This window comes from Balaenoptera borealis, assembly GCF_965194805.1.
Source record: "Balaenoptera borealis genome assembly, chromosome: 10".
Lineage (NCBI taxonomy): Eukaryota > Metazoa > Chordata > Mammalia > Artiodactyla > Balaenopteridae > Balaenoptera > Balaenoptera borealis.
In genome coordinates, this window is record NC_138874.1 from 92,851,649 (window position 1) to 92,877,632 (window position 25,984).

General features: G+C 40.2%; 1 protein-coding gene across 11 annotated transcripts in view; it reads left to right on the forward strand.

Moving 5' to 3' along the window:
• Positions 1-25,984, forward strand: part of CNNM2 (cyclin and CBS domain divalent metal cation transport mediator 2) — a 153,856-nt gene that overhangs the window by 98,723 nt on the left and 29,149 nt on the right. For 2 of the 11 annotated variants that reach the window (XR_014249248.1, XR_014249249.1), the window contains exons 2-3: positions 20,812-20,923; positions 21,082-21,293. The exons of 6 other annotated variants lie outside the window; for them this stretch is intronic. Coding sequence is in view for 1 of the 5 variants with exons in the window: in XM_082408289.1 (XP_082264415.1) it covers positions 20,812-20,969 (158 nt within the window). In the remaining 4 variants the exon portion in view is untranslated. Of the gene's footprint in view, positions 1-12,161; positions 12,257-20,811; positions 21,294-25,984 lie in introns of those variants that run through there. 3 more of the 11 variants (XR_014249250.1, XR_014249247.1, XM_082408289.1) reach the window with 3 other exon arrangements.

Genomic DNA, 25,984 nt, shown 5'->3' on the forward strand with positions numbered 1-25,984 from the left:
CGTCTTTGGGGTCTTGTTCATGTTCCTCATCAGAAAGGGCCTCAGGCTGGCACTGAGACCAAGCTCGCTCTGCTTGCTGCATGACAGGCCAATGAATCTGAGACGAGGTGTAGAGGCAAGGAATACGACTTTATTCGGAAAGCAGGCAGACCGAGAAGATGACAGACTATTGTCTCTGATAAACCATCTTATCTGGGTCTGGATGCCAGTTTCTTTTATCTAATCTGCTGTTTTAAATAAGAGTTTAAGACCCTTTGGAGACAGAAGTTGCCATAGCCTTTCCTTCTTTCTTTTTCCTTCTTTTACAAAACAAAATAGAACCTTTTCAGGCAGATTTTTCATTCCTTAGCTGAGAGTGGAAGGAAGTTCTATGAAAGGCCTTATTCAGTAATATAGATAGTATAGCAAAATAATTAACAAGATGGATTTTGGAATCAATTAGAATTCATGTTTGTCTATATACTTCCTTGTTATAAAACCTTTGACCTTCCATTTCTTATAAAATGAAGACAGTAGTTCAGCAGGCCCTATTGTGCGTGAGGAAACTTTTTGAGTAATCTACTTAGAGTCCTTTGAAGGGAGGACAGAAACCCAGGGAATGTTAGCCTTTTTAAGTCTCAGTTTTGTGATTTATAAAATGGAATTAATATCTTCTTCATGGGGTTCTTGGATAATTAAATGAGATATACAAACACAGTGCCTAACATACACAGGCCCTCAATAATGGTGAATTATTACTATTACTGCAGTCATGTGATGTCTGTTGATGGAATTATAACCTGTTTGGCCTCAATCAGTACTCTAAGGAAAGGTAAATCTGCTAACTTGGTGGGTTAAATGAAGCATGTTGCTTTGAAAGGTCATTTGTAGAAGGTAAGCACAGGGTGTACTCAATGAAGTGTGACTATGGGATGCCAAGAAAAATTGGGGTTTGAAGTAACAGCCCCCTTTATCCAAGCAGAAAACAGAGTCTGACGCCAGCAGTGCTTTCTAAATGGCTATGAATGGAACAACCTACCAGGAAAATTTTCCATCTAGAGTACTGGTAATTAACCCAAATGAGACTAAACTGCTGGAAAATCCAAGAGCAATGGAAAATCAAAAGGGTGTCCCGAATTGAATGGGTTAAGGCTGTGTTGTACTTTAATTCAGAAACAAGTTTTGGTGGTTGGAAAAAGTTAAAGTAATTTAATTCTACAGTGAACTGTTAGATTAAATTTATTGTCGGGGGGAATCTCATTCTTTAGTGAATCTAGTGTAATTCTAGACTGAGGGTCTAGATTTTGATCAACTATTACTATCTGATCCCAATCAAACTCCCTTAGTACAAGGTAGACCTTGAGAAACCCAGAATAAATTTTTAAAATACCCAAGAAACAATATTTTTTGACTGTATAAGATTTGGGGTCTTGTTTTTATTGGCCCTTTTATCTTTGCTCCTGCCATTTATCATGGTGGTTCCCTTTATGTGTTAAAGTTTGCAACCTACAACCTAATAGCTAGAATTTTAGAATTACTCAGTTAAATTCAGGCAATATTTATTGAGTACCTGTTGGGTACCAGGTAGTGTGCTAAATGCTGGAAATATAGAGACAAATAAGACATTGTTCTTGGCCTCAAGGTATTCATAGCCTTGTCAGGTTTTATCAATAATGATGATGATAATTATAGCTAACATTTGTAGAGCACTTACAGTTTTCTCCAACTGTTTAAGTGCTTTATATGTGTTAACTCACTTAATTCTCACAAGGACTTTGGTGCAGGTGCTATTATTATTATTTTGTTTTACAAATGAAGACCATGAGACACAAAAATTCAAGTACCTTGCCTGAAGTGGGATAGAGGGCAGGAATTCGAATGTAGGCTCTCTGGTTCTACTATCCTAGGCAGCCCCTGAGTAACTTATGCTTTGGTCAGAGTTTAGCTTACTAAAATTATGATTTTTAAAAGCCTATTTTTCTTTAAACCTTTAAAACACAACAAAAAGATAATAAATCCAGTAAAATAAAACAAGGTATTCCAGTCCCGTCCTGATGTATCCCCCCTACCACCCCCCACCCCAAGACTAGAGTCAGTATTCTCTGCAGAGCCAGTAGCTTTTGTGGCAGAATAGTGTTAGATACTATTAGCTATGTTAGAAATTTGATTACATATGAAATTGTTTTGTTGGATTACTGATACTGCTGTTCAGTGACAAAGATCTAAAAGATCTATTTTTAATGGGTCATGGAGTTTCCAGTTTAACTCTAACTTCATTAAATCCTTAAAGTATTCTTCTAATTAAAAAGATTTTCCATCTCTCTTGCACTTATGCTTTGAGCCACCAGCTTGTTTGCCCTCTGTCATACACAGCAGCATTCACTTACCAGCTTCGATATATGCTTCTGTGCCAAACTGTGATGACATCAATGTTGTCTAAACTTTCTGTGATGTGTACCTAATTAGATCCTGATCCCTCAGCCAGGCTTCATTTGTAATCCTTCTGTAATCACATGTTCAGTAGGGACGATAGATTACCAGCACCTGGTTCCTAACGTTGCCTTGCTCCTCCTCCTGCTGTCGCCATGAACACCCCACCAGGCCTCTGCTTCCTTTTGCCCACTTCCCTAGTATTTCTTACCCCCTTTCTTTTGTTTTCTCTGTTCAAAACCCCCAATCTCACTGCATTATGGCGCCTTGTCCCCCCCCCCGCTTTTTTTTAAGTACTTAGAGTACTTTGTCAAATAGTTTTATTTTCATTTTTTAAAAAGCAGATAAAAAAATAGGTGAATCAAAAAATACTTTTCTCTCCTTTATTTTTCTTCAAATCTGATATTAACCTGCCTCAGTGGAGTGGGTGGGTATTCCTGGGGCTCAACTGTATTTATAATGTTTTATTCCTTAAACTGGATAATAGGTACATGGATGTTTGTTTTCTTTTATACTGTTTACGTCTGAAATATTTTGTAATAACACATTTTTTCTACATTGTTCTTGTCTGAATCTCTTGATTTTTTTGTAGGGGTAAGAAAAGATGCATCATTAGCCCTTAATAGACAGATACATGAAGATGTGTGACTGAGTGTGTGCAGTCAGTATTACTCAAAGATTTGGTGCCCTTCATGTGCCAGACAATGTTCCAGGCACGGAGGACACAGTGTCACCAGGATAGTGTCCCAGCCTTCGTGCATTCTATAAGTGGGGAGCAGACTAAGCAAATAAATATGAAATATAATATCAGATACTGATAAGTGCTGCATATAGCATAGAAAGTGGACCTTTGACTGGGGCAGGGGGGAGCTATTTTAGATGGGATGGTGAGGGAAGGCCGCATAAGGGGTGACATTTGAGCAGAGACCTGAATGAAGTGGGGGACTAAGAAACACGAAAATCGAGAGAAGAGTGGTCCACAAGTGGGAACAGAGAGAGCAAAGATCCTTAGGCAGGAGTATGTTTGGCATATTCAAGCAACAGCAAGAAGCATCTAGAGAAAAGTAAGCCAGGAGTGGTGGGGGATGAAGTCACAAAGATCCGCAGGGGTCAGTAAGGCCTTGCAGGTCATGGTGAGAGGTTTTTACTCTAAGTGCGATGGGGAGTTTTTGAGCAGGGGAGTGACAGAATCTTAGTGAACTTGAAAAGATTACTCTGGGTATTCTGCAAAGAATTTATCGTAGAGAGTGAGAGTAAGGCAGAGAGACCAGTTAGTAAGCTGTTGTTGCAGTTCAGGTGAGAGATGATAGTGGCTGGGACCAAGGGGGTCAGTGTGGGTGGTGAGAGAAGATCAAATTCTAGATATTTTTCAGAGGATTAGAAGTGAGGAAAAAGTTAAGGATGAAGCCTAGGTTTTTGGCTTGAGCAACTGATTTTGGTGAATGTTGGTACATCCCTTCCCCCACTAAAGGAGGAACAGATTGAGGGAAAGAAAGTTTCATATCCTTGGTAGACAGCCTGGTGGAGATGTCAGGTAGGCAGTTGGATATATAAATCTGGCATTCAAAGGAGTGATGTGGATGGAGATGCAGGTAGGGATGTTGGCTGTATAAATGATATTTAAAACTTTGAGACTAAATGAGATAATTACTCAAGTGAGTAAGTGTCCATAGAGAACAGAAGAGATCCAAGAACGAAGAGCAAGAGTACTCTGTCTTCTAGAGGTCGGGGGAATGAGAGGAACTAGCAAGGGAGCTTGAGATGGAGTGGCCGTTAAGGAGAGAAACCAGGGAAGTGTGGTGTAAGCCAAGTGAAGACTGTTTCAGGAGAGGAGTAATCGAAAATTGACTAAGATGAGGGCTAAGAATTGATCTTGGAATTTATCCAAATAAGAGGTCATTGGAGATCTTCATAAAAGTAGTTTCATTGGATACGACTAGTTTGGAACATATTGAATAGAACAGGAAATATGAGGAAATAGAGATAGTGAATGGAGACAGTTCCGTTAAGGGTTTTGCTATAAAGAACAGTAGAGAAATGGAATGATAACAGGAAAGAGAGAGGGAATCTGGAGAGCTTTTTCGGTTTTAAATATGGGAAATATTTGGCGCTTTGAATGTGGTGATGAGAATTATCCAGTCGAGAAGGAGAGCCAAGTGATGGAGGGGGCAGTCTTATTACATAAAACTCTGTGGGCCTTCTCTAAATCCTGTGGAGGTCAGGGAAGAGTAGTTTTCCCAAGAGGAAGCATCAAACATTATATGAAAGATGAAAGATTGGAAACAGTTGTGAAATGTCTAACCCAGAGGAAATGAAATACACTGGATATCTAACAATTATGGTGATATAAAATAGAACTACAATTTACCCACTAAAAATCGTTATAAGGTTCCACGTTGATTGATATGCAAAGATTTTCAGACTTAAGTGCAAAAAAAGGTATTTTTTATGGAAAAAAAGTATGTAATAAACACTTCAGTAGAGAAAAATGTCTGAAAGGTGGGATTTTATTGGTGATTTTTAATTTCTTCATTAGATTCTAATTTTCCAAATTACTTCATCATGTTTTCTGTACAGTGAGCATATATTACCTGTATCTTTTAAAAAGTTATTCTGTGAATGTCAGTGAGCTAAACCCATTTATATCGATCATAAAATATTTCTGTATTTTGACTTTTTAAGCTATTTTATTTCATGTTCTCTGCTTATTTTTGCTGTCCTCTTCCTACCATCTATTGGCTAAATCTAATAGTCCTTCTGTTTGAAAGTTATACATTCTATATTTATTCTTTTGGTAGTTGTCCTTAACTCTTAATTTGATAATATATATACTGGTGTTTGTTCCTATTGAAAATCTTTCCCTATTTTAAACCTTTAAATGTATGTATTCCCCACACACACTTCAAAAAATACTAGTATCTTAGAAGTTTTCATCTTCCTCTCTATACCCTCCAGCCCCTACACCCCCACTACCGGGCCCCCTCCAAAGTGCTTTGATTTTTAAAGAATTTTAGTTCTGGAATTGCTATGGATTTACTTTTGGTTTTATACCTTATTTAGACAGTAATAAACTTGATAAGTTGTTTACTTACCCTTCCCATTTTTATAGTGTATTCCAGAATATGTATTTCTTATTTTTAAGTTTGGATTTTTTTTTTTCTCATACCTTTGAACCTATCACTCCATTGACTTCTTAGAACCAGTGTTGCTTTTGAGAATTCTGGAGTCAACCTGATTCTTGTTTTTCCTTTATAAGTGATTTACTTTTCCGCTAAACTTTAGGAATTTTTTTCTTTTTGTTGTTCTTTCATTTCATTATACTGTGACTAGTTATAAAATTTCCCCCCTCTTCTTTTCCCTTTTTATGGGTTTTTTTTCAGTCCGAGGTCTTACATCTTTTTCTAAATTTGGGAACCCTCAGTTTTTTCATGTTCAAATATTTTCTCCTTCTGTTTTTTCCTCCTCCCTTTCCTCTGGGCCTCATTACATAGATATATTGATGCTTCCACTTCCGTCCTCTACCTCTTGATGTTTCTTATTTTCCATCCTTTTTTTCCCTTCCTAATATATTCTAGGAGAGTTTCTTAACCTGATCTTTGGCTCTTCAGCCCAGCTACTGGGTTCTTTATTATCTTGGCTCTTAATTTTTCATACCATTAACTCTAGTTCTTATTTTAAAACTTCCTGTTCTTACTGCATGTTTCCAGTTATGGTCCCTCTTTGAAGATATTCACTAATTTATTCTTTTCCATACTGATCCATTAGCTTGATTTTGGCTGATATAGGTGCTTTAATTTTGTTTTTCTCTATAGCAGTTGTGCCCCTAAGATGAGCTCATCTGTCTTCTCTATGAATCCATTTTTTCTGGCTCTTTAACCATGTCATCTGTTGATGGATCCCTGGACTCCCAAGCAAAAACAGAGGCACTGGCTCGTGCTTCTGAGAGCTTTCTCTGACGATAGTCCTCACCTTACTCTGGCTGGGAAGGAGGGTAGGAAGAGGAAGATACACTTAGGGCTTTGCAGTTGCTTGTAACTATATTTAACTGTTCCCCAACCAGCCCACTTGAGCATACCACCCTAATACTGCTGGTAGAGCCAACTGGGCAGGAGAGTGCTATGAGCAGTGGGGGCCAAGAAAGCATGAGCAACAGAGAGAAAGAAACACAGGTAAAGAAACCTCTCTCTTCCTGGTCTCCTCCATGCTACCTGCTCAGAGCCTAGCATGGGCCTCTCCTCCCAGCTGAAACCTGGCTGCTCTCTGTTGCCTGAGGTTTCTCTCACAGCTTTTAAGTTAGTGTGACAGTTTTATTAACCACCTCTGGGATCTCCAAGATTCTGTTGGGAGCCCACTCTAGTTTGACATCTTGTCAGAACCATGTATATAACATTACAAAAAAATCATTAAAGAGAGCTTGTAAAAAAAAAATAGGGACGGAAGTATATACACATTATCTGCTTTTCTTAATGATCTTTCTTACAGCAAGAAGCAGTTTGATATTCTAGAAACAATGATACATTTCACTTTTAGTGTTTTCATTTGAATACTTATGTTGAGCATTGGATTTTATTATTTAAACCAGTCAAGAAATAATTGAGTATCATCCATTTATTGGGGACCGTTTTCAGCTTTGGGAATACAGCAGTAAACAAAGAAAATGAGAATCCTTGCCTTCACAGAGCTGTCCTTCTAGTGGAATAGAAGATAATAGATAAGTTAAAACATAAAATATGTACTATTTCTTAGATAATGAGTTGGATTTAACCCGGGTTGTTGTTTAGCCAAGCAAATAAGATGGAGAGGGGCCAGGGAGTTGAGGGTCTAATTAAAATGATTAACAATGGAATGAAGTAGAGCTAGATTAGGAGGGGAAAGAGGACAAGAAAGGGTGATGGAAACAACGGATTGAAAGTAAGGCAAAGGATTGTTGGAATTGGGGTACTAGCAGGAGTGTCCTAAAAAAAAAAAAAAATAGGAGATGGTGGTTGGAGAGTAGATGTTCGGAATGAGATAATGAGGGATGGCAGTAATTGTGAATGACGAGGTCAAGGGAGTGACCGTGGAAGAAAGTGACTTAAGTTAGGATGGAAAATAAACATTAAATGGAAGAGAGACTTCCATTTGTGCCCATGTGGAGTAACAGAGATCAGATTTACCCTCCTTCCTTAAACAAGCAGAAAGCTGTACAAAGTATATTGAAATAGTGGTTTTCAGACATTGGACAGCAGGCAGTGCAGGAAAATGATCCTTGAGATAAGGTGAGCCCTTATGACTGCCCCAGCTTTCTACCTGGATGGAGGTTGCGGTACAAGGAGGGGCAACCTAAACAGAACCTGGCAGTCTCCCTGAGTTGAGGAGGCGGAGTTGAGAATTCAGGGAGGTGAAAGAGGCTGGAATTCAGAGAATATCGAAGAAGAGAGAGCTCCACAGATCTCCTGAGCCTTCAGCAGAGTGCTATTGAATGCATGCGTGAGAAGAAACCACTTGAGGCTGGCAAAAAATAAGGGATGGCCTTGGAGTCCTGGGCTTCTTGTGAGCGGCGTAAAGGGCATGATGAAATTAGTCGACGATCCCAAGACAAACGTTGGTGGAGAGGCTGCAGGTATTGAAGGGGAGACCGGGGAGTGGTCTTGCCAGAAACACAAAGAGTTCTGGGGCTCCCACTTGACCTTGATGATGGAGGAGGCCTTCAGGGGGATTATTTTACTCCTAGGATTGCAATTCCCTCTTGACTTCTGCTACTTCACTTGACTCCTGCCCATGGAGGCACGGAGTCCTACAGAGAGTTGGACTCACCACTGCTAATCATCTAAGAATCATGTTTACGTGCTCCTTTTTCTATGGCCTTTTCCCGCTAGAAGAATACACCGCTAATTTATGGTTTCAAGACAGGATTCATGTAACAAAATGTGTTTTCCAGCAAATTTATGAGAAAATATTGGTTCCTTTAAGTAAGAATTGTTTCTACTGTTCATATATATAAATAGTAATTTTGGCCCAAAGATAGTTGCCCAAGATTAGATAAATTCCTAGTAAAGGAAACTTTCCAAAGCCAAGTTAGAACTCCTTAGAGTTGGAGAGAGAATTCTATTCATGTGTGTTCCCAGACCCAAAGACATAGAAGGCGCTCAGTAAATATTTGTTGAATGAATGTGTTTTGGAGTGAAATGTGGCATTCTGAGTGATTGAAGATTTCATGTGAATCTTATCGTGGGTACTGAGGCAGCCAAGATTCTAACTTTTCCACATATAAATAGACCTGTTAAACTGCAGTTTCTACCATGTCAGCTGGGCATGATGATTTGGAACTTTTCTTATTGGTTGTGGTTGTTGATTTTTAAATTCTTACATTAGGAATGATGGGGATGAGTGCATAACTGCATACATGTCAGGCTAGGGACTTAAGGTGAGAGAAGAGCTCTTTCAAGAGACCCATGTCCTAAAATTTATAGATAATTTCATTTATATTTTGAATAAGTAATACATTCACATTTTTCAAAATTGAAAAGGCTCAAAGCAATAAAGTAGCTTCCTCCCATTCCTGACTACAAGTTGCCCTGCCATTCAGTTCTCCTCCCTAGAAGCAACCACCATATGACATCTTAAAAAGATGAGATGACCTTTTAGATTATGCATCAGGTTAGAAAATAATAGTATGATAATAGTAGGAGGTGCTTAGTAAGTTTAGTGATTACTGTATACCAAGCATCATACTGAATATTTGTATATAATTTAATACGTTGTCTTCTGTGTTCACACCTCTGTCTCCTCCCCCTCCTTGCCCCTTGTGGGCTGATGACCTTGATTCTTTGTTTTCTGCAAACCATCTTCTCCCTCTCTCCTGTTACGGCTGGTATCCTTCTGTTATGATCTGGATTCAGTGGTGTGTTGGAACTGGCTCTTACTGACTGGAAAGACCAATTGTACTCATCTCTTCTCAACTCTGTGTTCAGTGACATCATGTTAATAATTTGGAATCAGTTGTGGTAGGGATATTCATACCCTGGAAACTAGCGAATGCTACATGCCAGGGCTGTTTTCCCCAGAGAGCTGGTTGTTATACATGTATGTATCAGCACCCCACGTCTGGATCCTCTCCCCTCTTACCTTTTAGTTGGCTCACTAAATAAGAAAGTTAACTGAAATATGGAATTTAACAAATCATATACCTATCTTAAATATATTATTTTGAAAATAGCATTTGCAACCCTTTGACAAACTTAAAACTTTTGATTATGAAAATGTTCAAAAATACAGAGAAGTTAAAAACTGGTATAATGAATATTCATATACCTATCTCCTAGATTTGATAGTTCTTAATGTTTTTTTTAACCATTTCAAAGTAAATTGCCGACATCATGACAGTTGACCCTGAAATGTTCAGCATTACTTCTCCTACATCATCCTTATTCCATTATCACTAAGAAATTTATTGTTCCCCAGAATCATTTACTACCCAGTCTATATTCGGATTTTCTAATTGTTATTTTCCCCAAATGTCATTTACAATTTTTTTTTTCTAACATGGATTCAGTCAAGGTTTGTGCATTGCATTTGGTTGTTATGTCTCTTTTAAGCTAGAATAATCCCCCCCCTCAGTTTTTTCATGACGTTGAGTGTTTTCTACTCTTTATGTTTCGAACGTATATACAGAAGTAGTAAAAATAGGCAATTAACCCCAATATATTCATTGGTTCAGTAATTATCAACATTTTGCCATATTTGCTTCACTTACCTTTTTTCTTTGCTTCTATTTTAAAAACAAATTCAAGACATGTCATTTTACCCCTTTGAACTCTTAAAAAAAAACAAACATTCTTATATAACCAAACTGGTATCATAATGATACCAAACAGAATTAATAATTGTATTGACTTTTTAAAGAAACCAAGCTAGTTCTTTGGTAGAGTATTCTACATTTTGGGTTTCTATGATTGTTTTCTCATTATTATCATTTAATTTCTCTGATCGCCTGTATTACCTATACACTGGAAATTAGATCCAAGTTCTTAATTAAACACTTTTGGCAAGAATACTTTATAGAGGATGAACTGTACTTCACAGCACATCACATCCGGTGGAACACAGTCTGGTTGTTCACTGTTAATAATGTTGAATCACTTGATTAAGGTGGCAACTATCAATTGTCTCCACTGTAAAGATGTTTCCCCCCTTCCACGGCTTATCACAGTAATTCATGGAGTGATGCTTTGGTACCACATGAAAATTATTTTCTCCGTCAACTTTTCCTCTAATGTTTAGCAGCCATTTATGTTCTTTGCCTGAATCAATTTTCAACAGGCACTGGAAAATAGTATTGCTTTTTCTTTGAACGTGGGCTGATTTGTGTTCCCTGTAATGGTTGAAGGAGACCATCTAACATCTATATTATATCTTCTCTCAATTCTCTAAATTTCAATTTCTTTTTAAGTGGAATAAACCGTACAAAGGATTTTTGAACAAACAATACAAAGTGCAGAATCATTAAAGATTTTTTTCCTCACTTTTCGTGATTCTCTTGCCCACTCCTAATTCAGTATAAGTTTTTGAGGTGTTTTTTTGGTTTGTTTTTTAATTGGAGTATAGTTGCTTTACACTGCTGTGTCAGCTTCTGCTGTACAGCAAAGTGAGTCAGCCATATGTATACATATATCCCCTCTTTTTTGGATTTCCTTCCCATTTAGGTCACCACAGAGCACCGAGTAGAGTTCCCTGTGCTATACAGTAGGTTCTCATTTGTTACCTGTTTTATACATAGTAGCATATGTATGTCAATCCCAATCCCCAATTCATCCCGTCCCCCCCCCTTTCCCCCTTGGTATCCATACATTTGTTTTGAGGGATTTTTTTTTTTTTTTTTTTTTTTTAAGCAACTTGCTTTTACTGATTCTTTCCAGAGGATTCATTCTTTCCAGAGGATTCATCATAGTTTCCATAGAAACAGGAATTTCTTTTTATTGTCATGAGTTTCTATAATATTTAAATTGCAGCATCAAGTGCAGATGTCATAAATAGGTTTGGGAACAAAAATAACCAATTCTTGTAACCATTCTGCTTACTCTATGCGAGTACAGTGTGCAGAGTAGTAGTTTTACTAGCCAGAAGCTTTCAGTGTGCTGCGGGCCTCAGTCGGTGTGTTTCACAGGGAGAATGAGTGTGTCAGTTAATCAGCAAGTTGCCACATGGAGGTCCCTTGAGAGAGTCTACCATGTTATCATTTTACTTGTCTTTCGCACTAGGCTCCTAGTTCCTTGACAGTGAAGACTAGTCTTATTTGTATGTGTTTGTTTTAATCCCTCATGCTTAGTACAGTGCCTAGCATGTAGTGAGTGCTCAATAAAAATATTTGTTGAATGAATCAATGCCCAGCACCAGAGGAGACCATACTGACCTCAAGTCAATTCTGATCTTAAGCATAGTAATCGTCACAGTATTTTTGCAAACGTCGGGGTTGGCATGGTTGTTGTATATAATTTATTCTTTCACTGGCTTTTCCTCTTCATGTTCCCGCAGTCTTTGAGTCTTTCTCTGCTCTGTGCCAGCTTCCTTCAATTTATGGTGTATGGAAGGCTACCTGTGTTCATTATCATTCCAGTTTCCTGATCAAGATGCAAAAATGTGTAACAGTTCTGCTGCAATGGCGCTATGCACAAAGAGAGATGAGATTTCTAGGAGAATACAAAGTAGTTCCTTAGTTCTCTATTCTAGAGCTTAACCAATCCCAGGAACTGAAGTCTTCTGTTTCTTCACAGAGGAAATATGACAAAGGCAGTGGCTGTACAAGCTTCCTTCATGGGCCGCCCTCCCCACTGCCTCATCCAGTAAGCGGGAGCAACTACTTCTAGAGGTGAGAGGGGAGGGAGGACAATCTCCATAACCCATTTGAATCCACCCAGCTGCGAAGTTTTGGTTTTGAGAAACAGAGTGAACAATTTGTGGGGTTGCTATGCTGAAGAACTTTAAAACGAGCCTGCATAGGATTGAATGTTCAGGTGATGTAAATTACCCTTTTCATAGAAGCCCATAGCCTCTATTTTAAAACAAGCAGCTTGTAGCTGAATATTCCCAGTGATCCCAAGTTCCTGTTTCTATAGATATTAAAAGTATTATACATCTTCATTTGAGATGATTATTAGCTTCCGGAACCAGGAGAAAGTTCATCAAGAATATAATCATTATCATTTATTGCATACTTGCTATGAGCCAGGTACTGTGTTAAATTCTAAACTTTTTCATTCAATTTTCATGGAAACTTGGGATTTTTATCTCTATTGCACAGATGATTAAAGTGAGAGGCCAAGAGAGGGTAAATGACTTGTCTTTGGTTACACAGCTAGTGTGTAGCAGAACCAAAGGATCCAAACCCAGATCTGTCTAATTTTAGTTTAAGCCCTTAGTCACTGACAATATTCTCTGGGGTCCCAGCACACATATTTGAGCTCTAAAACTGACTTTTTAGGTGAGGGATTAGTGCCCAAGGATGACCTAGGTTTTTCTGAATGTTGTCCGGAACCAAGGTGATGTTCTTATCAGGCAGTTCTTGTACCTACTCCCAGAAAGCTTAAGACATGTTGTCATTTTGACTGAGGGGCAGATACCTCAAAAGGTGTTTGAAGAATCTTTGTGTAAGCAAATGAACGTTGACTTCTTTTGAACAGTCATTCATTTAGTAAGCTAAGTTCATTTCTTTCTTTCTTTTATTTATTTTTTTTTACTTGACAAACCATCATATTTCAATATTTGAGTCTCGGTTTCCAGGCTGAATTCATGTTGTGTATTTAAGAAGACAATGAAAATTCTTTGAAGATATTCTCAAGCCCAACAGGAAGGAGCACAGTGTTTGATTTGTACTTGTTTTTCAAGCTGGCTTCATCTAGGGACAAACTCTATTGTAACTTTTCTAGAATTTGGTGCCAATAGGAGCTGAAATAATAAAATCAGTAAAATTAAATTAAATAGGAAATGAGAGTCTTTTATGTACCAGGCCTTAGATTAGGTAAGAACAATTCGTCACTCTTCTGGGAAACTGTTGCTAAAAATTACAATCAACTGGCAGTCACTGATTGGCCTCATTTACTGCATTGTGTCCCAGGAAGAAAAGCAATCTCCTCTTATGACAAGAGCTTGCAGAGATAATACTGTTTTTTCCCCCTAATCTTCATCCCCCTTCTCATTTTCTTATGATTAATTTGAGCTATTTATTCAGCATTTATTGACAGTATTATATACCTGGCACCGTGCTAGCTTCTGAGGCTTTAGGTGTAAAAGAGAACTCTTACCTTCAAGAATCTCACAATATAGTATAGGAGAGAGAATATAATAATACAGGATAATAAATCCTTCTGAGCTAATGAAGGCTCTATGGAAGCGCCAAGACAGGACATCAAACCCAATTGGCATAGGTGAGGTTAGGAAGACTTCAAGGATGAGTTGATAGTTGAATTACGTCCTTGAAGGAGAATCAGAGTAAAGGAGCCAAGGGTAGGAAGGTGTTCTTGGCAGAGGGAACCGTAAAATAGTACAGGAGAGTGGCAGAAAGTGTTCTCTGTCATTGAATGACCAACGATGTAGGAGATGTGGCTAGAGAAAGAGCTAGGGATCATGTCATGATAGCTTTGTAGGCCATACTGAAGCATTTAAACTATCCCCAGTGCAATGGGAAGCCATTAAAGAATTTTCAGCAGTAGAATAACACGTTCAGATTTGCTTTTAAGAAAGATTACTATGGCATCAGGGAGGTGGCTTTCGGAGATTACATTAAAGTTAGAAGGTTATTGCAGTTCAGAAGAGAAATATATATATATATTTTTGTATAAATTTATTTATATTTTTTATTTTTGGCTGCGTTGGGTCTTCGTTGCTGCGCACGGGCTTTCTCTAGTTGCGGTCAGCAGGGGCTGCTCTTTATTGTGGTGCACGGGCTTCTCATTGCGGAACACGGGCTCTAGGTGCGAGGGCTTCAGTAGTTGTGGCACATGGGCTCTAGTTGTGGCTCACGGGCTCTAGAGCGCAGGCTCAGTAGTTGTGGCTCACGGGCTTAGTTGCTCCATGGCACGTGGGATCTTCCCGGACCAGGGCTCGAACCCGTGTCCCCTGCATTGGCAGGCTGATTCTCAACCACTGCGCTACCAGGGAAGTCCCAGAAGAGAAATATTGAGGGCCTGTAACTAAGGTGAGCTGGTGTTGGGAATGTCTCAGGATATGGGAGCGATCCAATAGATATTTAGGAGGTGGTCTTAAATTTACAACTCAACAGCTTAACACAGTGTGTAACCAGTTTGCCATAGCAGGGTGAAACTAGAGAAAAAGGAGGAATCTAAGATGACTCCCACAGTTTCACACTTGATATCCTCTAGTACCATTAGTCAGAAAGAGGAATAGAAGTGAAGGAACAAGTTTGGTAAAGAAGATGATAGATTTAGTTTGGGGCATGTTGAACTTGAGATGCTCATAGGACAAGTGAAGAGGATCAAGTAGGCAATTGGAATATTTTTATCTCTGAAGTTTAGGAGAGAAGATTAGACTGGGGATGGTGGTAGTTATATAGGTTTGATCCTTTTCAGTCTTTGTGTTCTGTCTACTTTTGTTACAGTTACTTGATTAGTACATAGTGAAAAGCAGATTTACCATAAAGCTAATTAACCTTAAACTTAAATGCTTCTCACGTGCATGGGCCCTAGCAGATGTGTTTATTTACATGGTCATGTGTTTTTGTAAAATTTGCAAAATCCAGATATTTTAGCTACAGTTGATCAAAATTTCTCTCTTGGCATTTTTAATTACCCTCTTTCACTCTTTTTGTCTCTAATGTTGGAATGGTCCCAGGTGTTTTCTGGAATCTAGCTGTGGGGAAGTTGAGCTGGGGATACATTTAGTTTGGATTTGCAGTCACTTCAATGTATAGTTATTGCTAGCCATCCCAGTGTAGGAATGACCTCGAGAAATACTCCTGCACGGTGCCAGCTCACCTGGTATTGTGACACAAAGGTACAAAACCAGCATTGTATCGAGATACCAGTGCCAGAGGTGTTAAGACACATTGGTATCATGGAAACAGAAGAGGATGAAATGTACAAAGCCAGAAACTGGTCCGTAGAAAAACTTCCTATGGCGTCTTAGCCTGAACATTGGCCTGATACAAAGCCTTGTGTGCTGGGACATTTATTTGGAATAGGATCCCAGGGAGCAGGAGTTCAGGACAAGGGAAGTGAAATGGGAAGGAAGGAAAGAAAATTCAAGGATGTGATAGTGTGTTAACTTCGGCTACAGGCAACAGGTGTTCTTTCCTACCTAGGACTTCTATTTTTGAAAATATTTATTTATTTATTTGGCTGCGCCGGGTCTTAGTTGTCGCACTCGGGATCTTTTAGTTGTGGCACACGGGATCTTTTAGTTGTGGCACGTGGGATCCCTAGTCGCGGCACGCGCGATCTTTAGTTGCAGCATGTGGGATCTGGTTCCCTGACCAGGGATCAAACCCTGGCCCCCTGCATTGGGAGTATGGAGTCTTAGCCACTGGACCACCAGGGAAGTCCCCTACCTAGGACTTTTAAAGGAGCCTTGTGAGATGCTCTCAGAACGGTACTTGAGTACAGAGGGGGACGTATTTTCCCATGGGTATTATTTCCTTCTCCGTTCAGGAGAAGTCCCAAGGCAGAAGTGAGAGATGCAATGAGCTGGGCCGTGAGCTGTATATGAGATGCTGTCTCTTTGCACTGGTCACACGGGCATGAAGCCAATCCGAGCCAGTGTGGAACTGGTCGCTGTGGCAGTGGAAGGGGTGAAAGGGGGTGAGCAATGGGACCGAGAGAATTTTGAAGTGGCGCTTAGGAGGCATCTAATGTTGACAGAGGATTCTGTTCTCATTCATTCCTAGTCAAACAGTCTCTCTTGTTAGAATTACGTACAATAATGTAGTGCATGTGGTTATAAATCTCCATTCTTTTTTACTTTTTGATGACAGTCACACAAAATAGACTTTATCAGAATTATTGTTTGTAGGACACAAACTTTTGATGGTTACAAATTTCAGTCAACATGATACTGTTAACCGTTTCCCCTGTAGGACGTTTGTTCCTGTCCAAAACATCCTGAGCATATTTGGTCCATGCCAAATGGTTTTGGACAAGACTGAATATCAAGGGTATCTTATGGACATTTTGGATAGGATCAAATGTCTGCTAACCAACTATTGCTTGCCAGAATTTTCCTATACATGTACAGTTTATACAAATAGGATCATACTATGTAAAATATTCCAGTTTTTTTTTCCTTAATCTGTTTTGGGTAACTTTTCATAACAATTTAGGTAGATCTACTTTGATCCTGTTTAATGGCTGCATAGTATTCCATTGTATGGATTTATGAGAATTTATTTAACCAGGCTTCTCTATTGATGGATGTTTTTCCTTATAGAAATACAAAAACGTGGGACTTCCCTGGTGGTCCAGTGGTTAAGACATTGTGCTCCCAATGCAGGGGGCCCGGGTTTGATCCCTGGTCAGGGAACTAGATCCCATATGCTGCAACTAAGAGTTAGCATGCTGCAACTAAAGATCCCTCATGCCACAAGTAAAGATTCCACATGCCACAATGAAGATCGAAGATCACGCGTGCCGCAACTAAGACCAGGCACAGCCAAATTAATTAATTAACTAATTAAAAAAAAGAAATACAAAAACTTCTTTCTTTTGTCTCTGACACATTTTTAAGAGATACTGGGAGGAAAGATAGATAATGGGAGTGGTGAGAAGGAATTGTGAAGGAATTTTAAACAGAAAATGTTTGGTTTTTAAAGTCATCTGATGTATCATTTTTTCTCTTCTGTGGTGACGATGAAGTGCTTGAGGTTTCTAGGGACAGGAAAAAGAAGAGTAAAATGCTAGGACTTCTGTTATCTCAGGTCAGCAAGAAAAATACTCATTATTTTTACTCCCTTTATATTTTTTCAAGTTTATTATTTGCTCAAAATTTGCAGATGGGATTCATGCACTGGATGAGAATTTGAACTAGATGACTTTTCATTTTTCCCTGCAACTCCAGGACTCGGTGATATTTTGATCATTTTGATAGCCCTTTCCCCTCCTATCATGTGATTATTAACTATATGATAATGCATAATTATTAACTTATATTAACTGTATAATAATTTATAATAGCAATTCCATTTCCTTATTACAACTCGAGGTCATCAGGAAGGACTTCTGAAAAGAGGAGACTTTAGTAAGAAAAGGGGATAAAGTTTTCCTTAATAAAACCAGCCTTCAGTTTTCCCTTTAAGCAGGTTTTAAAAGAAGTGATGACCACACCTCTCTCCTTAAAATGCCTGCTCCTAAAGCAAATGTTGTAAGGGGTGGTTTCGTCTGTATGTTTTTTGGCACATCATCTGGACTTAGGTAATTTTTATTCACTGTATCACAAGAGAACCATGTTTTTATGTCTGCTTTGTCTAATTACCGATCTTGCCTCCTTGTGTTGTAGAAATCATCCAAGAAATTAGTTCAGTTGATATTAAGAGTTTTGGACTGCAAGACAAAGTTCTACATGTTACTGATCCAAAGACTAAGACCCAAGGAAGGAACAGAAGAGCAAATCATAAAATTAAAACACTGATAGTTGGCCTTACCTTAGCAGTGGAAGTATATTTCCCTTTTTTGAATCTCCTATTACTGGGTTTGTTGGGCAGTTACTAATATTTTGGGCTGTTACCTCACTAAGATGGTCAGTCCTCATTTATCATCCTTAGGAAAGCTACAAGTCTAAAGGAAAGACAGAAATAGACTCATTGGTTCTAAAATAAGCCCCTCAGTTTTATAGAAGAACTACTTATCTCTTGGGAAAAATGGGAAGGTTCCCATCATCTCAGCCTGAAAGCCATCCTTTGTCTTAGCCACGTTTTCCGTTGCTGATCATTTACTAGGAAAACATTCCAGTGAGTGTACAGTGAGTGGTACAGACCACGAAAAAAGATGAAGTGGAGATGCCCGGCATGCCTCACTATTTATAAGAAAATATTTCCCCAAAAGATGGGAAAATCCAAGTCTTTAAATACTCTGGGAGAGGAGAATAATGGAAAAAACTCTTCAGTTTCTATTCTGTTGGTTCATAAGATTTTTCTCACAAATCATTTGGACAGGCCATTAAGCAAGTCACATAGTGACTGGAATCTTCTATTAATTGCCTCACTTTGGGTTTCTGGCTAACGTATCTGGCAGCAAGACTGAAGAACAAGCAAAAGAGAATGAACAGCTGGTGGTGGTGTGGGAATGCGAGGCCATCTATTATTTGTGGCCTGGAATCCTAAGTTAGGTGGGAGGACCACAGGGCTGTCTTTAATAGGATAGTCCATGTGGATGGTTTGAAGTAAATGATTCGGCTTCTCGTCTTTAAATACGATCACAGTTTAGTCTAGGTTAATTTTTTGTTCTGAAAATTTAGTTTACTTGCTATTTCTACCAGGAAGTTCATTCAGCAGGTCTCTCTGGCATTTAGTGCATATATTAGTACATAATATTAGTTTGTCTTCCTAGACAATCAGTCACCCATTGTCTTGGGTTTGGGAAATATTACTTAGTCTAATCCTAGTCTAATCCTGGTTTTTCTTTTTGGCCACGCCATGTGGCTTGAGGGATCTTAGTTCCCCAACCAGAGATTGAACCTGCACCCTCGGCAGTGAAAGTGTAGAGTCCTAACCACTGGACTGCCAGGGAATTCCCTAATCCTAGTTTTCCTTTGGTATCTGCCTTCTAAATCCCTTTGTGCTGTGGATCCTGAGTAGGTCAGTCATGGTTCAACAAGCAGAACCAGTAGAAGACAGATACCACATTCATTAAGGAATCTTCTTAAAAGGGGCAAGCTTATGTAATTGCAGAGGCTGTCTAAGAGAAAGTACAGAGTTGGTAGGGCAGGCCAAGAGGGAGGGAAGATCACGAGCAGGTGGAAACTCCGCGGGTGTGGTCTGCAGCAGCTTTCGACAGGTGGAAGGTCTTCTCTCCCTCTGAAAGCCTTCACCCTACTTTTAAGGCCTTCAGCAGATTGAGTCCGTCCCACCCAGGATAGCTACCCTTAAAGTCGACCCATTAGGGACTTTAACTACATCTGCAAAATCCCATCCCAGCAGCACCTAGATTCATGTTTAATTGAATTACTGAGGGCTGTTACCTATCCAAGTTGACACATCAAAAATCCATCACATTCAGAGAAGCCAGAGGAGCTGCCTGGAGAATACTGCCACAGAGGTGCTTCTGCAGACATTTATTAAATCAGGGCTGGTATCTCTGCTGCTTTTTATAAGCAGTCCCATCTGAGCATTCACAGTTGTAGAACTGCCTGCTGTGTGCCACAACCAGGGGAACCTGGTTAGTTAATCTTGTGAGGACTGAAGCCCACTCTTGAGTTTTCAGAAGTTGCATGTAAAACAGGTTTTTGTTGACTGAAAAATGTTTTCCTACGGATCACCATTTTGTGAGTTTTTAAATATTTGTTTACACTTAAAAGCTAAAGCTTAAGAGCCACTGTCAGTGGAAAACTAAGCACTTACTTTACCAGAGAAGCTATTAACATGGTTTGTTCTGGGGGGTGGAAAGGGAAGGGAGTGTGGCTATAAAAGGGCAACGGGAGGGGTCCTTGTGGTGATGGAAATGTTCTGTACGTTACTGTATCGATGTCAGTATACTGGTTAAGGTGTGCTGTCACACAGTTTGGTTTTGCAAGATGCTCCCAAAAGTATGTGGGATCTTGGGTGAAAACACATGAGACCTTTCTGTTATTTCTTACAACGGCATTAGAATGCACAGTTATTTCAAAATAAAATTCTATTAAATATGATCCATTTTATAAGGCAGTCCTTTTATAATATGATTAATCTTTTTCTAATCTGTCTTTTAAAAATAGTCATGTTAAAAAAAAAAAAGTCATGTTTTCTTAAGGAGGTAGACATGTATATGTCTTAGCCCTATGCTCGAATAAACTACATACTCAGTATATATTTGAGTGGATGAAAGTATGCCTGATGGGAAAATTGTAGGTGACAGATGATTTTTTACAAAACATTTTTATATTAAACACAACACACAAGCTTAAATTCTTAGATGAAATATTGGGCATACTGTAAAAAGATGGAGTCTTCACTCTGTAATAATGATGACCGAGAAAAGATGTGATTTATTACCTCAAAAAATAAGGCCAGACGTAACCTAAAACATAAGTCGAGAGGAAACCTCTAGAAATGTGCAGGAGGTAGTTAGCTGTAGGACAAATACTATTTTAGCCTGGAAAGTTGTATAGATTGAAAGTAAAACTACTTTCGAAGGATTTAGGTAAGTGTGTGGATTCGCTCATTTAGTGAATATTTGCATGCCTCTGAGGTGCCAGGCAGCTATCTGTAGTTTTCATGTATTTCAGGAACTTTTCCAGATGTAAATGCTGATGTCCTTGAAGGCAGCCACACCTTCCCCAAATCTCCATGGATACAGCTGTCAAAATCTGAGAACCACGTGGACTGGATTTTCTCAGTGTATGTTTCTAATCTTACTGCATCAGAGATATTTATGGAGAAGTGAAATTCAACCAGTCAAAAATAATAGTAACATTCTAAAGATATCTACAAACATAATTCTTTTAAACATTGATTGTCTTAAAAGATATGTTCAACTTAATGTTTTTCTCTTTCAGGTATTTCTTTTTTTTTAAATATTTATTTATTTATTTGGCTGCGCCAGGTCTTAGTTGCGGCACGCGGGATCTTCGTTGCTTCGTGCGGGATCTTTTTTTTTTTTTTTAGTTGCGGCATTCGAGATCTGGTTCCCTGACCAGGGATCGAACCCGGGCCCCCTGCATTGGGAGCACGGCGTCTTAGCCACTGGACCACCAAGGAAGTCCCTCAGGTATTTCTATTTGAGGGATACAGAATAAGAAACTACAGTTAAGAATGGGCAGGTGGGACCAAACTTAGTTTAAATGTTAAGAAACAGGTATTTATAGCAAATAGAAGGAAGCCTGGGACAATCAGAGAGGTAACCTCCAGGGAGCAGCATTGAGGCTGGGCCCTGGTAAACTCAACCTAGGTGCTCTGACTCCTGGGGGCTCCCTGTGCTGTGCCCAGGTCTCTGCAGTCAACCTTCAGGGAAGGCATAGGCTTTGCTCCTGTTTTTTTTAAGTCCCTTAGAGGCTGAGCACCTCCATGAATGATTGCCCTTCTTTCTTTCAGAGCTTGGTCAACGAAGTTCCCTGAAAGCTGTTATAATCTAAATTAGTAGATAAATTCAGGGTTCTACCCAGGAAATGGCCCTATTAAGAAATACTGTCTGCATCAAAAACTCCTACCCTCACCCCCCAAAATTAGATTATTTTTTAGGAAACCATGATTCCATATTCCACCCTAGTAAACCTCCTGGCAGACATGACCTAACTGGGAGTGTCGATGGCTGAGGAACCCCACATACCTGGAGCGGAGAAGCTGTCCTGCTAGGGAGATCTTGGTCAGCCACTTAGCTGGTGGCCACTGGAATTTTTAGAAGTAGTAAAACTTCTGATAAAAGAGGGCTTTTGTCTCCTGGAATAGCAACAGTTATCATCACTTAAAACCAGTGTATTTCTATATACAGCAAGTGCTTCTATAGATATACTCCTGGATTATTTATACAGGACTATTTTAAGATCTGTGTCACATTTTTCTGGTGTATTTTATGGTGGGAAAATTCAGTTGGAAAAAATGCACTTAGCTGTGGCTGGGATGGTGAGGTAAAATAAGTACTTAAAAAACATGAAGGTTGTGGGTTCTTTTTTTTTAGCTTTAAACAGGACAGAAATAGCAAGGTGATAGCTCCCTGAATGAAATCGTGTTGCTTCTCCTTAAGCAAACTTTACCATTGTACTCATGTCATAATACTAGATCTATCACCGTATGAGTCAGTAGAAGATCTGCAAGGCATGTGTAAGAATTCATCCAGGTATTCATTACAAAAATCTGTGAGAAAATAGCTGCTTTTATGTACTATAGCTTGTTATTCAGGGTTTCTTTTTCTTTTGATTTTGCACCTGTTGAACTGAGAGGGCGATGGATAGGGTAAGGACCTATCTACTGTTAAGAGTAATGTGGGTGTAGAGACCCAGGCACTCCCCGGGCCCAGGTGTAGCTGAGGCGGGGCTGTGTTAGGGCTGTGTGTGCAGGAGTCGGGCTCCTGTGATCGCTGATCGCTTCCCCTGAGGAGAGGCTCCTTCTTACCTCTTCTGTGGGGATGAGGAAAACCATGGAGGTTATGATTGGACAAAATCAAGTCATTTGATTGGCCAGGACAATGAGAGCATAAGAGGAGTATGATGGAGACCAAAGGACGGAAAGATGGGGCGGTTGGGGACCAGGTTCTTGATGGCCTTTGAACCCGACTCGAAGACGTTTTTCTTTAAATTCAGCTGTTGATGGGAAACGAGCACTTTTTGAGTAATAGGATGATATGATTGTGTTGCAGTTTAGTAAGTATTACCTTTGTGTATGTAGGCGTGTTAGGTTATTATGCTAGGCTTGGCGGGGCCTGCGGAAGAAGAGTAAGGCAAAGATGAATAACACAGAGGTCCCTGTGGTCAAGGAGTTTATGATCTAAGCAGGGAAACAACTAACCTTGTGGTCAACAAGGTACGAGTACACGGGCAGCATTGTCAGCTGAGGAGGAGCCGCGAGAACCAAATGGTTACTTCTGTTTCAGAGATTTGAAGGCTGCCATCCTGCCTCATCCCTGCCCAGGTTTCTCATCTATCTCGATGTCTCTGGCCTTCATTTCCTCCTCGTGTGCCACTGCTTATACATCTTACGAGATCTTGGTAGTTCTCGCCTCAGTTTGCCTCTTACAAAATGCAAGACCCAGACCTGAACACGCTATTCCACATATGGCTAAATGTAGTAGGAGCGTTGCTTCCCCTGTTCTGAGGTTGTATTGCCACTGAGTCATCATGAGATAATATGCTGCTGGACCACCAGGTCATCTATTTTATGGGGACCTGCTATTAACAGAGAAGGGGTTGCCGACAGGTCCTACCTGGGAGGCCACAGGCAGGCCTGTGTTCCCCTCGGAACCTGCTTACGTCTGCTTATCCGACTTAGCTGCTTCTCCTGTCGCGCCCTGGCGCCTTCCTGCCCCTGCCTCCCATTCCCCTGAAGTCCCCTCTAGTCCCTCCTGGGTGGTAGTTCTGTAACTACTCCTCTACTCCTTGAACTATGCATTTTCTTTCTTTCTTTTTTTTTTTTTTTTTGATGACCAATTTTTTCAAAAGTCTTCATTGAATTTGTTACAATTTTGCTTCTGTTTTATGTTTTGGTTTTTTGGCCGAGAGGCATGTGGGATCTTAGCTCCCCAACCAGGGATCAAACCCGCACCCCCTGCATTGGAAGCGTGGAGTCTTAACCGCTGGACCACCAGGGAGGTCCCTGAACCGTGCATTTTATACACGTTATTGCATGCAGGTATCCATCCGTTCATTCACTCTTCGTTAAAAAGGGAAAAAAAGAAAAAAAGGGTGGGGAGAAATGGAGAGAAGAGGCAAAGGTGATTTAGAGTTTTAAGCCTGGGTGATTGGAGATCTAATGGCATCATTTCCAGAAGTGGGTATTCAAAAGAGGGAGGTGTTATTTGGGGGAGGACAAACCAGACTCTGTCCAAAGACACAGGCCTTTTTCTCTCCGGTGAAGGCTCCCTGGCAGAAGCAGGCCAGTGTGCGTCCCTGTCACAAGTAGGAAGGGCTGTGGTGGAAACCACAGTGGATGGCACCGAGATGATCATCTTCGGATTCTTCATCTATGACCTTTCTTATCTTGAGCATCTTTTGTCACCAAAATCATCTTTCACAACCTTTTGACTACCTATGATACTTCTGACTCTTTTCTGCTTCTTGAAGTAGTTTTTTAAAACTTTGGCTTCCAAAGCACTGTTCTCTCTATTCTCTGCTCACTCCACCGGCCCCTCCTTCTCAATCTCCTTTCTGGCTGTATCTCCACTTCCTGCCCTGTGAGACATTGGCCTGCCCCAGGCTCAGTGCTGGGATCTTTTCTCTGCCCACACCCTGTGTCTCGGTGATCTCCTCCAGTGTCTGACTTCACTAGCCTTTCTTCTCTGGGGGTTCTCGCTCTTCATCTGTAACTCACATCTCTCTCTCTCTCTCTCTCTCTCGAATTCTGGACTTAGGTATGTTACTGCCTGTTTGACATTTCCACTAGGATGTCTAGTAGGCATCTTGAACTTAACCTGTCTAAAACTGAACTGATCTTTTCCTTCCAGACGTGTACCTTCCACAGTCCTCCTTGGCAACTCTATCCTTTCCACGGCTCAGGCCCCAAAACCTTAGAGTCAGCCTTGGCTTGTCTCCTTCTCTCCTGCCTACATTCAGTCCATCAGCAAAACCTGTTGGCTCTTTCTAAAATATACACCTGGAATCTAAGTACTTCTCCTCCCCTCCACTGTTAGCATCTGGTTCCGGTCACTATCTCCTCTCACTGGGATTGCTGAAATAACTTCTTGATTGGGTTTCCTTTTTCCCGGCTCTGCCTTCCCCGCTGCATCTTTCTCCCACCAGCTGCCAAGCCTTTTCTCACCACAGCAGCCAGTGATCCTTTCAAAACAATACAGATCAAGTCACTCTTCAGCTCAGAACCCTCCAGGGACTTCCCATCTCCGAGTAAAAGCTAAAGTCTTTGTGATGGTGACATGATCTGCCCATCACCCCTACTGCCCTCCCCCCACCCCCAATCTTTGATTCTTCCTCTCCTACTCACTCTGTTCCAGCCACACCGGCGTCCTTGCTTTTCCTCAAGCACGCCAGGCCTCCCCTCTTCAGGGCTCCATTGTTCCCTCCACCTGAAACATCTTCCCCAGCCCCTTACGTACTTCATTTGGCTCTTTAACGACCTTCAGCGTTGCTCAAATGTCCCCTTTCCCTGGCCAGCCTAAATTAAATAATTCGGCCCCTGCTTTTTTGTTCTCCACAGCACATTTTATACAATCTGACATGCTTTCATACTGTCTCTTTCCCTTAGTGTCTGTCTCCCCTGCTAGAATGTTCCTTGAAAGCCAGAGCTTTGTTTTGTTCCCTTAGGTATGAGCTTGGCACATAGTAGGCATTCAGTAAATATTTACTGAGTGAATGAATGGATTTGTGTGACTATAGTTCATTGATACATACGTAGCATTGTATTTTCTGGATTATAAATTATGTACATAAACATTAGCTCATTGATCAGTTTGTTCACTTTTTGTAAGTCAGACTAAATCTAACTCTAATATTAGGCTATTTAAAGTGTATTGACTTCCTTGTTGACTAATATGCAAACTGGTTTCCTTGGGAGATCTTAAGTATGGCCATTCAAATCTATCCTCCATCCCGTTTTGTTTTAGTGATGGGGGCTCTGAATTCTGATTTACAGAACATTTCTTTCTTTTATCGCTAGTTCCATAGAACAGCGGTCCCCAACCTTTTTGGCACCAGGGACCGGTTTCGCGGAAGACAGTTTTTCCACGGAAGGGTGTGGGGGATGGAGGGATGGGGGGGATGGTTCAGGCGGTAACGCGAGCGATGGGGAGCAGCAGAT